At 49.6% G+C, this 16888-nt stretch overlaps 2 protein-coding genes across 2 annotated transcripts; both read right to left on the minus strand.

Annotated features, from left to right (window-relative positions):
• Positions 1-50: 50 nt before the first annotated feature.
• LOC133399683 (histone-lysine N-methyltransferase SETD1B-A-like) lies at positions 51-10247 on the minus strand. The gene is given in 16 exon segments (XM_061671404.1): positions 51-1106; positions 1178-1315; positions 2212-2331; positions 2666-2782; positions 2872-3032; positions 3493-4440; positions 4511-4909; positions 5003-5093; positions 5610-5788; positions 5863-5923; positions 5989-6087; positions 6168-6707; positions 6814-7293; positions 7295-7453; positions 7891-8003; positions 8085-10247. Coding segments are annotated over 16 exon segments (4149 nt in total). The 5' UTR covers positions 8455-10247; the 3' UTR covers positions 51-932.
• Positions 10248-10354: 107 nt separating this feature from the next.
• On the minus strand, positions 10355-14070 carry LOC133399685 (calcium release-activated calcium channel protein 1-like). The gene is made up of 2 exons (XM_061671406.1): positions 13859-14070; positions 10355-12669 (listed from the first exon to the last, which is right to left on the minus strand). Exons 1-2 carry the CDS (start codon positions 13970-13972, stop codon positions 12124-12126), a joined length of 660 nt encoding a protein of 219 aa, XP_061527390.1. The 5' UTR covers positions 13973-14070; the 3' UTR covers positions 10355-12123.
• Positions 14071-16888: the final 2818 nt, after the last annotated feature.

A 16888-nucleotide genomic window follows, 5' to 3' on the forward strand; every position in this document is an offset into this window, starting at 1 on the left:
CAACAACAATCATTAATTTCTTTATGGTTATGTTTTGTTTCATGATAATCCTTTTCTGAAACGCTTGACCGTTTAATTTGAATCCCATTGAAATAAAATTAAATGTGTTTTGCCTGGCCCTTCATGTTTTCTTTAAGGAATTGTACACATCTTACAAATTCTGCCTGGGTAATCAAACATATGAGCACAACTGTGGGTTTCCTCATTTACTCAATAAAAGTTGGGCTGTGAATTTCAAAACAAGAGCAAGTACATTTAAAAAAAGGATTACGTGTTCAAATAAAGTGCTTAACTTCAGAATATTTCTTTGACAAAATACAGCTAACGCTTCATGTTTTTTGATCATATGGGTAGAAGCAAAATCATGCATTGTAAAAATGAATTATACATAGGTAAAAGGGCTTTCCAGAATTTTGAAGTCAACTTTGGGGCGTGCGTGTTACACACACGAGAAACGACGGTCCTGGAATATGACCCAGTCAAGCTTAACTCAAGGAAAACCCAATTGAAGTTCTCATCACCAAAAAGGTGTGTCATCATTTGCATAATAAGGCCAAAAGATAATTCAATGTACAATAAGATGTTGATATTTGGAGGACCGCATCAAATTTTCCAAAAAGGCTGCCGTACACTATCCATACTGCGATGTACAAGCCCAGATAACTTGTCATAGCATGCCTTTTGTAATGTTTTGCCACGAAGCTTGGATGTACATTGATTAAACAAAAGCCAAGAGTCCTCTTCCTTCATCATTTCATACTTCACACAATAGCTTCCGTGCCGGTTAGGAAAGTTAAATTTTTAACCGTCAGCAGAGCTGTTGCAAATGCTTGAATTGGTATTTAAAAGGCACATCTTCAGTGTCCGTTTATACAGCAGCGAAGACAACGTGCGCTCCTATCGGAGATCTAAAAAGGAGTCTCGGGAAGGGATCAGTTCAAAGAGCCCCGACAGCTTTCAGCGCCGCACAAACAAGGAATCTTTGCGTCCTCAATTGGAAACTTGTAGTCGTACGTGAGTTCTTCGTGGATGCCCACCGGCTGCCGCGAGTAAATCACGATCTTCTTTTGAGACTCCGCCGTGATTATCTTTGCGTAGCAGTTCGGCTGGAAGACAAACGCGGGCGCTTTGATTTTGGAATTCAGGGAGGAACGCAGCAGTCGCAAGTCGTACTCACGTCGCAGCTGTGGTTGATGAACCTGGATAAATTCCCGCATTTTGTGGCATCGACGACGGTGTCCCGATCCACTCGGAACAAATAGCTGCTTCCGATGCCCGCCTGCTCATATCTGCGCTCTCTCATGTCAGCAATGTTCTGAGGAGAACGCAGCATCCAAATGAACCGATGGAGAGACATGAATGCCCGCGATCACTCGGAGCGCCCTTCCCTCGAGATGCCTTCACTGCAGCCGCTTGTTGTCTGTTTGGGGAGCTTGCTGCCTTTTTACTTTTTAGGTCAGTAAGACCAGGCCCTCGCCGGGACCGCCGACGCCGATCAGTCGCGGCGACTCCGGGGACACCGAAATATCGCCGGGACGACGCCTCCAGACAACATGACAACCAACTCTCCCGGAACTCGCTGATATTGGCCTATATTCTTTCAATAAATAGGTCACGTATGTTATGCGTGTTTTAAAATACAGAGCTGGAACGTGAACATCGATTAGTTGTCTACAGAGAGGAGACGTCGCTTTCCACGCGTAGTTGATCAAAGGAGACACACGGGCTTAATAGCCGCTTGCAATTCAGACAAAACCATTTGCACTTTTAGCAGACGGGCTGGGCGATTCAGCGCAAATGGCGGCGGAGCACGGTTCCTCTATAATGACGAAAGCGCTTTATCGTCCACGAATTCCAAAACATCGGGGTGATTGTTCTGATATTTCCAGAGGTTGGAGCGGGCATTGGTAGAAATGTCCACATACATTTTGGTGACGATCGATTGCGGTTTTGTGGCATTAAGCCGCCGTACGTTCAGCTTTTTCTCTACACGGTTAGCGAGCGTAAAGAGGAGTCTCCGAAGGGTCGCCGATGAAATCGAACGTTTGATTTCACCGCGGCTCCCCGGCAACCCGGCTCGTCTCCGGTCGCCGACTATTCTCCAGGCCAGCGAGCCAGCGGTCCACAGTACGTGAAACGTAAGCGGTCACGAGAACACACATCATCTTATTTATAGTGAGGGCATTTTGGGGTTTCCCCCCCCCCCCTCACCTGTCTGATAATTTGGCCAACATACTCAATCACCATCTCGTTTGTTGCTATGGCCTCCATGGCAAACAGGCCCCAATCGTGGATGCGGCTTCTGCTGAAACAAATCCTCTTCTTTCGGAACTGAAGGATGAAAACACCACTTTTAGTAAATACTACGTTTCCTCCGAGTGTTAAACAAAACACCGTGCCGCTATAAAAAAAATAGACCAAGTCTGATCATTTCAAACCTATTTCCACCATTAGTGTGAGCTGTAATCTGTAAAACTAAATTAGCTTTTTCGAGAGACCTAAAAACAAACAACTGAAACACTGTGCTTGCACAAATGTGCACACCCTCTTATAAGTGGGATGTGATAGTGATAGATTTATAGTTCACCTGCACTGCTGCAGTTCATGCTTCATTTTAAAGTCAGTGTTTCTTGTGTGTGTGTGTGTGTGTGTGTGTGTGCGTGACCTTGAGTTGGTTAAACTTGACCAGGTCACTATCGCAGCTGAAAGACGACAGCAGACGGCGCTGTTCTGACCTGAAGTCTGACCCCGCACGAAGTGCAGTGGACTGCGTCAGAGGTCCCTGTTTGGACGCAACGCGCGCTCCTGTAACATTTTGCGACGAACAGGCCGGCACACAAAAGACACATCACACTTTGCGGCGTTAAATACCCGAGCGCTTGTCGACGGAAGCTCGGTGGTTCTCGCTCGGTTGAGGTACTCGACTTTATCCCGCCGGCTGATTTTGTAGAAGCCCTCGCTGCGAGCTGAGCCCGTAACGTGGTTCTGCTGCCACGATCGGTGTCCTTCGTTCTTCTCTGTGACTTTAGTCAGTAGGCAGCAGTTAAGCACGCAAAACACAAACTGAGCCGTGATCAATTTGATGGGGAGTAACGGGATACATGTCACGGTGTTATGTCATCAATATAGCCCCAAAAATAAAAAAAATAAAAACTGTAATCCAGTACAATTACAGAAAAAAAAAAAAAAAAAAAAAACACAGATACATTTATCTCGATGTCGATTCTTCTGAAGGCTTGTTTTTTAACGAGGGCAAAGCGGGATTGATTTGAGCCCTCGCCCACTTTCAACCAACTGCATTGGAAAACAATTTTGAAGGGGAATTCAACCTGAGAATGTTCTTTTCATTCATCTACTCTACGTGCCCCAACTTGTGTCAACATTGTGTTTGCGGAACAAGAACTCTTCACTATTTTCAAAGTAAGCCTCCCAACCCCGGTCGACCACCACGCCACCTTTCTATCATATGACTTATTGCTCATCATAGGATATGAGGATGCGGCATCCAGAGGGCGTCGCTCAGCCAACCGCAGCCGTCGTCCTGCTCTTGCAGCCTTTCGTAAGCGCGCCGCAGCAGCCTCCCGTCCTCTTCATCCAGACCGTCCGTCCATATACTGTGCAGTATCCTCCTCTCCTCCCGCACCGGACGCCACTCGGGAGGACGACGACCGCGACGGAAGCGACGCCTCCTCCGACCCCTTTTTATTCTCTCGTACCCTTTACGCCTCATTTTCGTCGCTCGCCCCCCGCTTGCCTCGTAGAGCAGAGGCGGCGTGTTCTCCGGTCCTTCAAGAGGTGTCGCTCTCGTGCCTGACCAACTTCCCACTCCTCCGCCGTCAGATGTTTCCGTTTCAGAGAGGTCACACGGAGATGACCTTCCGAGGGATTCGCCACATAAAAGAGCTTGTGAGCTGTTCACCGTTTCAGTCTTTGGTCTGCGGACTGAGGCTCTTTGCGTTCGACGGATCTCTCTTCCGGGCGTCTTTGGTGCCAATATACTAAACGGATTGCTGAGGAGCGATGAATGAGGCGATGCCTTTGTAAAAGGTGAGCGTGTTACCCTCGCGTTCTCCGGTGTGACGCGCTCATGTCCTGGAGTTGTTGAGACGCCGACATCTCTGTTAGGACTCCGTGCACTTGTTTCTTCGCTGCCTGGAGTTTTGGGCGCTTCCGGGAATAACAAAGATGACGGCAGATGGAACTCGCTGAGATTGTCATCTCCTGATTCTTCACTTCCTAATTGAGATGCTATCCCCTTGCCCGGAGTCTGAGGTCGTTCAACCTCCTCCATCGCAACCGGAGAAGTCGGTTTGCTTGCGATCAGAAGCTCCGGGTCGCTGTCAGTCAAGCAGCCGGCGGGGGTGAGAGGCCTCAAGGTGTAATCTGGAGACCCCGAGGGCAAAACACGGCTCTCCATCTCCACATCAAGTTCGAGAGCCGCTGGTAGAGAGATAACACACAACTTGACGTCTTTCCTACAGATCGTTATTTCGGTCCGCCCAACAATTACCTGGAAGTCCGGTACGCGACGATGGCGCAGGTTCCTGCGGCTTGATGGTATGAAGCGCCATCATGACGTGTTCTCGGCGGTCCTCGTCTGCTTTCTCACTATTACGCGGCTCTGACAAGTCGCGGAGGACCAGATCCAGCCGAGCGCCGGGGGCGAGGGGGGCTGAGGGCGTCGCAGGGGGCTCAAGCTCCGTGAACTCCTCATCTGATGATAGTACGATAAACTCCCGACCTTCGCCATCCTTCACATCATCTTCCAAATCATCATCATCATCGTCGTCGTCATCTTCAGAGCTGAAGTCAGAGTACGAGGGGTCATTGTAGCTCTCTGAAGAAAAAGAGGCAGAGGAGTCTGCGTGGGACGAGCGGTCGTCCGAGGATCTCCACTCCGAATATGCTTCTGCGAAGGCACAACAACATTTGGTCAACGTACTGAAAGGCAGCAGTAGCGCGCAACTTTCCAACATGGCACTGCCGGAGGCGAGAACTTCACCAGGAACAGGACACGCGTCTTCGGCCTCGACGTGTTTGTCAGTCTCCTTCTCTTTTTTCTGACGATTGCCATCGTGATCGTTTCCGTCGCACTGAGACACAGAAATGCGATCGTCATCAACGTCTGTTCCGCTCGTCGAGGGCCGACACACTCGGACGAAAACTCAAACTTCTGTACAACCTTTTGGGTTTGCGATTAGTTTGTCTTTTTTTTCTGAATTGCTGTTCCAAACCATGTGAACCATTTTTTTTGTTTTTTTTTTATACAATATCTGGACACAAGTCCTGGGACACACCTCTTCATCGAATTAATTAGTGTTGGCTTGACTCATGTATTTCACATCCATTATGGGCGGTCTATAAAGGCAAAATGATGTATTTCAAATCTCTAAATACCTACATAAGCTGCCACAACATTTGAAAACGTTATCGTTGTATTCCTACGTATAGCACTTTGGGGTTTGTACTAAATTCAAACGGGTTGTGTGAGTAAATTGGCTCCGTAGCTGAACGCGTCCTTTTGGAAATGCACCCGAAATCCGAATAACCAACGAGAGGATCGATCCATAGGACTTTTCATGCAACTTGTTATTCGGCATCCGGTGTACTTGATGGTCTGTGGGCCCAGCCTGTTGCTCTTGCTCCGTTTGCTCCGCTCGATGCGTCTTGGATTCTTCATTTCTCTCCTCATCGTCATCGTCATCGCTATCAAGCTCAAGCGGTCTTGCGTGTCTGCGTTTACGCCTCCCAAATGTCGTCTCCAACATATCGCCCCCTTTGCTCGCGTCTAAAAACAACGTAAAGAAGAGCATTCGTCCTCAAAGAGCAGTCGAAGGGATTCGTTTTCAATAATTCACTTACCATGGCCTTTGTTTTCCACGACTTCTAATACTGCAGGATTGTCATCTCTTTTCTTCTTAATCTGCATTGCCAAACATGTTCTTAATTGCAGTCGTGTAGTTTTACGGCAAATCGAACGACGCCTACCTTGAAGGAGGGCAGTGGCGGTTTCTCGCTCTGGCCATTGATGTGATTCCGAGGATTTGCACATGTGTTTTTCTTATCAATCAGAGGCAAAACTGGCACCTTTGTTAGACATATTATTGTTACCTTTGAGTCAAAAGGAGGCGTCGCGCATATGGCGAATGGTGGAAAGGAAGGATTACCTTTGCTCTCTTCTCTTGATCGTCCCACCAGTCTTCAAAGGCCTTGAACGCCACTCCCTCAATCGTTCTCCGCGCGATGTCCCTCTTGATAATTGTCTTCAGTTCGCCCATCAGCACCTCGAAGACTTTTTCAAGTGTGACTTCGTCTGGGTTGCGCGGCGCTGGCGCTAAAGGGGCGACGCAAGGAGAAGGTGCAGCGGACCGGTGCGGTAGACTTCCAGGTCTCGCTGGGCTGCCCGGAGGCTGTAGGGATGCGGGGTACGTGTGCACAGAGCGCGGCGTCAAAGGAGGTCGAGGGACCGGGAAATGAGGAGGCGGTGGAATCGGGGTGCCGCCGCGACGGCCCGGAGGTGGAATGGGAACGGTGGCGTTTGGGACGAACGAAGGAGCGGGGGAACGCAAAGCGCTGAGTGGTGGCTGGCGAGCTGCAGATGTGGCGGCACGTGGATGTTCGGACTGTCCAGCGCTGCGGGGAGGCTGAGGAAAAGATGGCGACGACGCTTCGGGGTTTCCTTCGTCCACATTTGAGAAGTGAAGCCCCTGAAAGACAAGAAGAGAGCGAGCTGAACTGACAAATGAGAGAAAGTCAGAAAAATAAACAAATCACTCCTCATGTAAATGCTTTCGTCATGAATCCAATTGTTACCTCCGGACATGGCGCCCGGGACCGTTCTGCAGCTGTCTTACTGTCTCCATCTCGGCGTCCTTCAGTCTTGGTGAAATCAAACGCGGGAGGACACTCGACATCTCTACGGGATGTGAGAAACAAAAGAGCTCGGGAGGTTTCCTCCTCCTGTGGGACCTTCGTAGCGCTTCCAAGGAAAGTGTCGCAACGTCGGCTGTTTGTCAGCAAACCTTGTATGCGGGCGTCTAAAGTCTCTGCCTTTGGTCGGGAGCCTCTGGGGACAACGTTGACCGGTGGCTGAGGTAAGTCTGCTCTGGCGTCAGAAGGGAAGGTCGCGTCTGCCCGCTCGTCGGCTGCCGAGTCGAAGCCGAAGATGCTCGACGAGTTTCGAGGGAAGGCGTCTGAGGTCGGCGGGAGCACGTTCCCAAACTCTGGACCAGGTGACACGAGTTCAAAGGAGTGTTTTGCGTGATTTTCAGTCTGCCGCCATTGTGCAAGCTTTCTGCCTGCCACTCTGGCGAAACGGCGGGAGGGAAGCTGGAGGTCGGCGGTCCTTTAAAAGTAACTTGACCTCCGAGACTTCGGCGACTCGCCCGTAGCTACGAGGCGTATCCTGACCGACGCCGGAGTACGCCGAGAGGCTGCCGGGGCTCGGATTGCTCTGAAACAAAATAGATGAACAAGCGGCGTCACGTTTGCTTTTTTTGGCTCTGCTGCGCCGCCTCCAAATTGGTGGGCTCGCCTCGCCGCGACGTGACGAAAGAGGGTCAGAGAGGTGGGAGGTAAGCAACGGGACTGTTAACTTAACGGCCCCGCCGCGCACTTTGAAAGTTCCTTTTACGAATTGTTCAACATTTCAAATATTAAGAATCGTATTCACGTAGGGACATTTATCCAAGAGGAAGCACTTATTTTCTTCTCTGTAAAGGAAACAAAAATATTTCTCTGGAAGTGGAAGGTAGAAAAAAAAGAAGAAAAAAAGCAGCAAAACTTGCCTTTCAATAATGTCATTTTCATGCGCTTTTTTGTCAAGGGGAAAACTCGATGGAAATCGGCAAACGGTACGTGCACTGCATGCGAGCAAAATAGCGCACTTACCGGTAAATTGTCGAGTGCGTTCGGGAGACTTCGGTCACCGCTTCCCACCGGTAGACTCCATGGCGTGCACAGACCGTTGCAGAGCAGTTGCAGGTAGCGAAGCCTGTTTTCACCTGTTGAGTCGATCAAGCGGGGAGGGGGGGGTGGGAAATCATCATTTGATCCTTACAACGCGAAAAAAAAAGGCTGCTGACCTTTGGGGTCAATTTCCACGCGGATGACGTTGCCCATCACCGACGTTCGGTCGAGGTGGCGAACGGTGTCCCTCGCGGCCCTGGCAGTGTCAAAAACAACTCTTGCCACGCCTAAGTGCTTGTTGTTCTTCGGGTTGTAGAAAATCTCCACTTGTTCGGCGCGGCCGTGTTTCCTGCACGCGTCGGTCAGGAAGGCCTCGTCGACGTTGTCGTTCAACCCGCAAAACGTCACTTCTTTGGGAGGCAGAGGGCCGACGTAAAACTCGTCGATCTGAAAGGACGCAGGCAAACAACACGCGTCACATCGTCGTCGACCTCGCCCGAGCGGCACGAAGTCCTGCGACCTTAAACCTGGGGAGCGAAAGGTCATCGTCGGCGGCGTCGCGCCTCCGCGTGCGGCGGCAGATGCGCGGATCTGCCGCCGCGTCGTCGAGCTGAAGTTGCCAAACGACGCGCGTGTTCGGCGGTCGCTCGCCGTCGGAGCGGTGCGCTTCGCGCGGCTCTCGTGTCGCAGCGGGGTCGCGCACCGACTTGCGACTTCGCGGTGTTTCTCGTCTCATCAAAACGTCTTTTTCGCTTTCCATCACATTCGTCCAAACCTGCGAATATAAGAAAGCCACGCGCGTCTGCGTAATTGTCGCTTCTAACTGCGCCTGATTTTGTTTTTGTTTTGGATGGAGGGAAACACGCCCCAACAGGTGATGCGCTGATGCAGACGGCATCGTCACCTGGGAACTCTCCTCTCCTCACACGATTACAAAACAACAACAACAACAACAACAACAAGCCCTTCACATCTACTAACAGGCTTACCGAGACCGACATTCTATATTCGCTTCGTATTTTTGACGTTGTTGGGGTTTTTGTTTTTCCTCCGCCAGGTTGCGTACGTCGTCCAGGTCGGTTGACGGATCCATCCGCTGAGAGTAAAATAGTTCCGTCATCCGAGGCGGAGGAGCACACTCGAATGCATGTGATCGCCTGGGCCGCAGACCACTTGAGTCGTAATACTCCATACCTTTACTCGTTTGTAAATAGGTGAAAAAGAAAACGGATCGCATGCACATCCATACTTGTCAAGACATCCGGCAATGTTGTGTCATATTTGTAGTTTGCAGTGATATACAGTACAACTGCAGTACTGCATCGTACTGAGACGCACAAGGTCAGTGAGAAGGAACTCCATCCATCCATCCATCTTCTACCCCTTATCCGAGGTCTGGTCACGGGGGCAGTAGCTTTAGCAGGGACGCCCAGACTTCCCTTTCCCCAGCCACTTCATCCATGTCTTCCGGGGGGGGGGGGGGATCCCGAGGCGTTCCCGGGCGTGTCGGTGGCATTGAGGACGTCTTCGAAGTATTCTCCCCACCGACTATTAACGTCCCGATTCGAGGTCAGCAGCGCCCCATCCCCACTATACACAGTGTTGACGGGGCACTGCTTCCCCCTCCTGAGACGCCGGAACGGTGGACCGGAATTTCCTCAAAGGCGTCCGGAAGTCTTTCTGCATGGCCTCACCGAACTCCTCCCATGCCTGAGTTTTTGCTTCAGTGACCACCAAAGCTGCATTCGGCTTGGCCAGCCGGTACCCATCGGCCGCCTCGGGAGTCCCACAGCCCAAAAAGGCCCGATAGGACTCCTTCTTCAGCTCGACGGCATCTCTCACCGTTGGCGTCCACCGACGGGTTCGGGGATTGCCGCCGCCACAGGCACCGACCACCTTAACGGCCACAGCTCCGGTCGGCCGCCTCGGCAATGGAGGCGCGGAACGCGGTCCACTCGGACTCGATGTCCCCCGCCAACCCCGGAACATGAGCAAAGTCCTGTCGGAGGTGGGAGTTGAAAGTCCTTCTGACAGGAGATTCTGCCAGACGTTCCCACCGGATCGGGGGGGGGGGGGGGGGCCCGTTCCTCCCAGTCACGCCCTTCCAGGTCTCACTGTCATTGCCCACGTGAGCATTGAAGTCCCCCAGCAGAACGATGGAGTCCCCAGCGGGAGCGCTCTCCAGCACCCCCCTCCGAGGACTCCAAAAAGGGTGGGTACTCTGAACTGCTGTTTGGCACATAGGCGCAAACAACAGTCAGGACCCGTCCCCCCACCCGAAGGCGGAGGGAGGCTACCTTCTCGTCCACCGGGGTGAACCCCAATGTAGAGGCGCCGAGCCGGGGGGGGGGGGGGGGGGGCAATAAATATACCCACACCTGCTCGGGGCTCTCACCGTGCGCAACTCCAGAGTGGAAGAGAGTCCAACCCCTCTCGAGAGGACTGGTACCGGAGCCCAAGCCGTGCGTGGAGGCGAGTCCGACTATATCTAGTCGGAACTTCTCGACCTCACACGCCAGCTCGGGCTCCTTCCCTGCCAGAGCGGTGACGTTCCACGTCCCTAGAGCCAGCTTCTGTAGCCGGGGATCGGCTCGCCGAGGTCCCCGCCTTCGGCTCGCACTGCACCCGACCCCTATGGCCCCTCCCGCAGGCGGCGAGCCCATGGGAAGCAGAAGGAACTCCTCATTTGAAAATACTTTTCAGTTGTGTGAATGGCAACGCACATTTGACGTACCTCCCAAATATAGGCTGTTGGCATAGAGAGACAAAAATAGATTTATACTGAATTAAAACACTTTGGGACAAATGAGTGCAATTGGATCGTTTCCCACTTTTGAAAGCGGGCATAACATGAATCCAAGGACATATTCCTCTCCTTCAATTGTAATACCATATAAGGAATTAGTGGTACTATAAAGAGGGAGGTAAAAAAAGTGGTTAAGCATCACACAAATTGTGTTTTATTTGTAAATTGGCAACGGAAAAAAAAAAAAAAAAAACACCCCGGTAAAGCTCACCAGATACGCTGCATTTGTCACCATACATTCATGCAGCCTCTGCATATACAATAAATAAAGCACACAATTCCAGAGCGCAATTATCTGTTCGAAGCGAGACACCGTAGGCGGCCTGATAACTTCAGCTGAGTGAAAAAAAAACGAATGGCGTGTTACGTGGCTGTTTTGACAAACGCCGCAAGAAGCCTTTCCTCATCGCTACCACGTGACTATCGTCGCGTCGCTGCGGCTGAAGGAATTCAATTCCGACGAGTCTGTCGACCGCCGAACATTTCTTGCCCGTATACGGCGCTCAACATAAACCAGCCCCTTTCAAAAGTACACGCTTAATCTAGTTCTCGTAAATCACGAGAACACATTTCCAGCCATTGAGATTTGTTTTCTTCTTCGATGTTCGTCGCGTCGTTCTCTATGTGAAGCACTTTGTAAATCCTCACTGTGAGAAGTGCGTAAATATTTTTTACTTTGTGGTTGACTTCTTGCGAACGAAATTGTTTGTGCAAAATCTCTCTTTTTTTTTAAGTCTGACAAACTTCAAATAATACGGCAAAGGTTTTTGCACGTAACACTTCGATTTATAGCCAATTTTAAAATGGTGCCTGTCATAAAACTTCCATTCAAATCACCTCTACTGACAATCGACTACCGATATTTGAATTTAAAAATCGCACAAATTCCACCCGGCGCGAGAAACAAAAACGACGTACCGATACGTCGGCAACAGTAACGTATAATAACGATGACTAGCAAGACTAAAAATACCACACGCAGTATAGGAGAGCGCTCCAGTGAGGTCAAGGGAAACGGGCGCATTTTCTCCCGTCGGTTGCTCCGCATGAGAGCAGAACGACGCAAAAACTACGTCAGCAATTTCCAGCAAACGTTGCGACGCGGTGGAACGTACGCATCGGCGATTCGACGCGAACGTGAATACCCGGATTTGCTCGAAACGGTTCTGTTCTGCCAGGGATCGTTTGCGTCGGCGTCGGCAGCCCGACAACAACAAATTCTCGCTGTGAATGTTTGGTAACGTCAAATTGACCATATTCCCTTCATTTAACAAAATGCTACGTTGACCGTAACGACGGCGTGAATCGCTCCGCGTGAACATTCTCGCACTAAATGACACGCAAAAGAGAGTCAACGGGATACCGCGAGCGCTCGCATAAGCACTGCTGAATGCGAGCGAGCGAATGAATCAAGCGAAATGGTCCACGGCCTTCAGGTCATCGGTTTCCATCCTGTGGTCCAGTTGGTTCTGGAGCCGGATGGCTTGCTTCAGCTCCCGGATCTGCCGGTCCGTTTTGTGGTTGACCAGCGTGCGGTAAAAGTGAACGGCGAAGACGATAAAAACCAGCCCGAAAGGCACCATGATGCAAGTGGAAGCGATGGCCGCGGCTTCGCCAGAACTTATGGTGCCGTTGTTTTCCGTGTTGCTTTTCAGGGGCAGAAACTTGACCCAGCAGAGGAGCATGACCTCTGTGAGGAAGAGGAGGGTGCCAATGACGGTGGAAAAAGCCCAGGCCAGTTCAATGTGGCGGTGCATGCGCTCATGGGGGGACTCGTTGACGGAGTTGAGGTTGTGAACGTTGCTGACCGCCTCCAGGTTAGGGAGGATGCAGGTGCTGATCATCAGCGCGAACAGGTGCACCGCCACCAGCACGGTGGTGCAAGCGCTGAAGGCGATCAGCAACCCCGGAGGATACGGGTAATCCCTTTCCAGCTGGACCTCCACCATGGCAACCTGGTCAAAAAAAAAAGGTCCAAATTCAATTGATAACCACAATGTGCGGCGACAGCCATCATTACCCGACGACGATAAACCTGACGCTGGGCTTCGGTCGTGACATCATTGGTGCATATGCGACTGACGAGCAGCAATTTGTCCGTTTTGCCCCTTGCGTCGTCCTTAAATCGCATTCCATTACATGCGAGGTCATTAGGAGGAGGGCGTGAAAGGGTCATTCCACCTCAAACCCACCAAGAAGTGTCCTTTCGCCTTTCAGACTTCCTCAAAAGGTTTGTTTGTTTGTTTGTTTGTTTGTTTTTGACTCACTTTCTGAGTTTTGCGCTGGGGAAATTGAAATGACGCTCGGGAAAAAAAAAAGAGAGAACAACATTTGTAACAGTTTCGAAGGACGATGAACGGGTTTTGAGATGTGGCGCATATTTGAGATCTTTACAACGTTGAGAGCTCGCTCTAATTAGCAGCGCCTCTCTCTCTCTCTCTCTCTCTAATAAGACGAACATCGGGGCATTTTTCCAGCAGAGCGTCAAGGTTTCAGTCACGAATTTGCAAACGATTCGCATTGATTTGTGGGCAAGTCAATGTGGGCTGATTTGCCACTTGAAAAGTGCCATCCAATCCTTAATCCTTGTCCTATTTTTTACAAATCAGAGTTTATTCGTGTATCGCTCCTCTATGCAATGATGTCGTCTATTTCTATATACGGGTATTTTGGAAATGTGCGGAACATATTTATTTGCATATCACAAGAACCTGGCATCTGGGTGTGTGGACTTTTGCCATCCGCTGTACTGTATGCATCGGCACAGTGCAAATGCACATCTTTATGATCACCTTGCTACATTCCTTTACGCGAATGTATAATTCCGAAAAGCATACACAAACGTCCTCTACATGAAAACAAAAACGGCAATTGGGTGCGAAAGGGCTGGCTTGTCATGTTTACGAAGCCGGAACGTCTGTTGACGGTCTACTGGCTTCGTCTTACTCGCGAAACGAAGTAACGAGACGACTCCAGGTGGACTGTTTCGTAATTGTGACTCGTCGCGGCACTGAACGAGGTCACGGAGCGGTCAAGGCCGCAAGACCTCGCAAAAACTGTTTTGTCGCGCTTCCACGTAGCCCCCCCCCCCCAAAAAAAAATAAAAAATAAAAAAATAAAACCACTTTCCAAGAACTTCCTTACCATCGCGAATCCCGACAGCAGAGCAGAAGTGCGGCTGGTGGCTTTCAGCTTGGCCCGGCTCAAGTACAACTTCCTCCACGACAGGGCCTGCATGGAATGCTCGTTCAAACTCATTCCGATTGGAGGCGAGCGGCACTCTGGTCGCGTTCACGAAACAGCACAAACACAAAAAAAGACGGAAGCAAAGCGAGCGGTGGCGCACAAAAACATCGAGGGGGGGGGGGGGGGGGGGGAGAAAAGAAAAGAAAAGAAAAGAAAAAAAAAACACACACCAAAACTTTACTGCAACAGCTGACTCTCAGAAACATGAGCTACTGTACCCACAATTCAGTACTGCAGTGCGCAGCTGCACGAGAGCGACCCCTGCCGTCCGCGGTGGGTACATGCGCACGATAAAGCTGCTTGGGGAAGTTCAACGGCAAAACGTTGTTGGTAAGGTCCCGTACAAAAGTCATGTTGCGTCCGAACACATTCGTGCTCACTTTCACTGACACTGGAAAAGTGGCATTCATTCAACAACATGTTTGGTAGTTTGCCTTCACATTAGACTATGTAAAAAAAAAAAAAAAATTTTAAGTATAAAAGTGTTCCTGTCCTGTCAACTTGCTACTTGGGCCTTCAGTAGGGACCGAGCTGACTTAATCCACCTCACAATTCGAGAAACCATCAAGAATCTCCAAAAACGCAATGTAACAGCAGGCAAGCGCTCCAGAGAGCGACCCGTATTGATCTCATAACAAAACATTTCAACCAAATGCATCAAACTGATCAGAGACGCTGATTGTTTGCAAATCCATTCACTGCCAGACTTCCCAGTCAACACTGGATATTTGACTTCGAAAGCCGTCAATGGCAGTGAATGCGTTTCATGTCTGCAGATTGCTACGACGCGTTTTGCTCGTCGAAGTTGACTGTAACATGTTTCAGGACAGAAAAATGCTGACGTCATCGAGGGCTATCACGCTGGCCTCGCGAGGGCGAATTTGAAATACGGCGCTTTAAAGAGACAGTCCCATTCAATTAAAAAGGTGGGGTGAGTCTTTCATTCGCTCCCTTGAACAGGCACAAAAGTTGTCCGAGATTTCACAATTACTGTAAACCTACGTTATTCCTCTTCCGAGTTCCCCTTTTTCTGTTTTCTCATGAAATGACGAAGACATCTATTCGTCTGGGGGGGCGGGGGGGGGGGGGGGAATTAAGCTGTCTTTATGCAGCACTATTATTTATTGAGGTAGCCAAAAATCAGCGATCAAGCCATAATCTGAAAATGTATAATAAGACAGCACAGTCGTCAGCATGTCGGCCTCACAGTCGAGAGACTCCGAGTTCAAATTCGCGCCCCGGCCCTTCTGTGTTGACCTTTCGCCTTTTCTGGATCCTCCGGCTTCCTCCCGCATTTGAAAAACAGGCACGTGAGGTTCACTGAAGACTCCAAATTGTCCGTAGGTGTGAACGTGACTGCCAATGGCCGTCCCGTGCCCGGTGAGTGACTTGCGAACGGGTGTCGCCCAAAGTCAGCTGCCAAACACTCCAACTTATCAGGGCGATAACTCGGAATCAAATGGTCAAATTTACGACAGTATTCTGATACTCAGCACACACAGTTGGGCATTCATTCATTCATTCATTCATTCATTCATTCATTCATTCAAAAGACACGGGCGACAGTGTGGGCAGCAAACTGCCGAGAATCGATCAACAGTTTCAGCAAAACAAGCGCCGATCTTGCAACTTTGATGGAATTTCATCTTCGTCTCACTCTGACGAACAAAAATAACTCTCGAACACAACTTGAAGGTGATTGGTTACGTCATGAAAGACGGTGACCGTTTTGACCTCAGCCATATTATTATTATTATTATTATATTCTTCAAAAGAATATCAATAATAATTCCTGAGACTTTCTGGATGAGCTCTCAACTGTTTTTACCTCGACCTTTGTGACCTCGTGTCAAATATTGCTTTCAAAGCGCAGGAGTCTTTCAACGTCAATTCCAAATTTTGGGAGGAAGATGACCTTAAGAATTGTATTAACAATCAACCTCTGAGCATGAATGACTTCTGTATTTTCGTCAAGCCTTGGATCGCCGACACATTTCATTGCGGTAACATCTAACCTCGCCCTGCACGCGACAAGTGCTTCACACACCAAATCTCGAAAATGGATCGCCCACGCTGCAGAATAAACACATACATGAATTAAGCCTGCAATACGTGCAATTAACGAGCTCACTCCACAGGACGTTGTGAAACGGATTGCGTAATTCCGCACGACAATACATTGCGTTCGCGTATTAATTGTTACTATTTTGGTGTCAATAATTATAGCTGTGGGTATTTGCAGTCATCTAAATGTTCATTTAGGTTTTGTTTTTGTTTTTTGGGGGGGGGGGGGCATACTTGGCAAATAAAGATGATTCGGATTTATTTGATGTAAAACATGATAACGTAAAACAGGCGCACATAATTGTTACCTCGAAAGTGCTTCAAATAATGATCGGGCGGTGACTCGTTTAACTGATACGTCAAAGGCTGCTGTTACATAACTACAAACTGCAAATCGAAGGCAAAAAAAAAAACAGGCGTGTTTGTTTATAATCAACTGTCTTTTGTGAACGTCTTATCTTCATTTCCGGCTTCTTGAATGCTGCGTTCAGGGTCATCAGTAACAACAAAGACGCTTCCGGTACCATTGGACCATTGGTGTGGGGTCCTGGGTCAGACTTGTACAAAGATACTTTGGTTTGCGAATACATTTGAACAAAAAAAAACAATTTAGACACACATATAACACGTGTAATTTGGTGTTTTAAGGACGTATTATATATATTTTTTTTAAAAGTGTTGAGTCTCTTGTAAGGGGTGTTTCCTACGTTTTGCTTGTGTGTTGAACTCAACCTAGTGCACTGTGCCAGCTGGCTGCACGTCGGTGCGGAGGGGGCGGGGGAGGGGGGGGGGGGGCCCGGGGTGAGGAAGGGGGAGGGGTTAAGTGAGGAGGGGGAGGGCGCTGTGTTCTCTCGCTCGTCTTGT

This window comes from Phycodurus eques, chromosome 3, assembly GCF_024500275.1.
Source record: "Phycodurus eques isolate BA_2022a chromosome 3, UOR_Pequ_1.1, whole genome shotgun sequence".
In the NCBI taxonomy this organism is placed as follows: Eukaryota; Metazoa; Chordata; class Actinopteri; order Syngnathiformes; family Syngnathidae; genus Phycodurus; species Phycodurus eques.

What these genes read in the sequence shown, in the direction of transcription:
- LOC133399685 (XM_061671406.1), bottom strand. Translation starts at nt 13,972, where the DNA reads ATGAGTTTGAACGAGCATTCCATGCAGGCCCTGTCGTGGAGGAAGTTG. An exon ending in TGCTGTCGGGATTCGCGATG is followed by an intron (nt 12,670 to 13,858) that starts GTAAGGAAGTTC and finishes TTTTTTGACCAG; the next exon opens with GTTGCCATGGTGGAGGTCCA.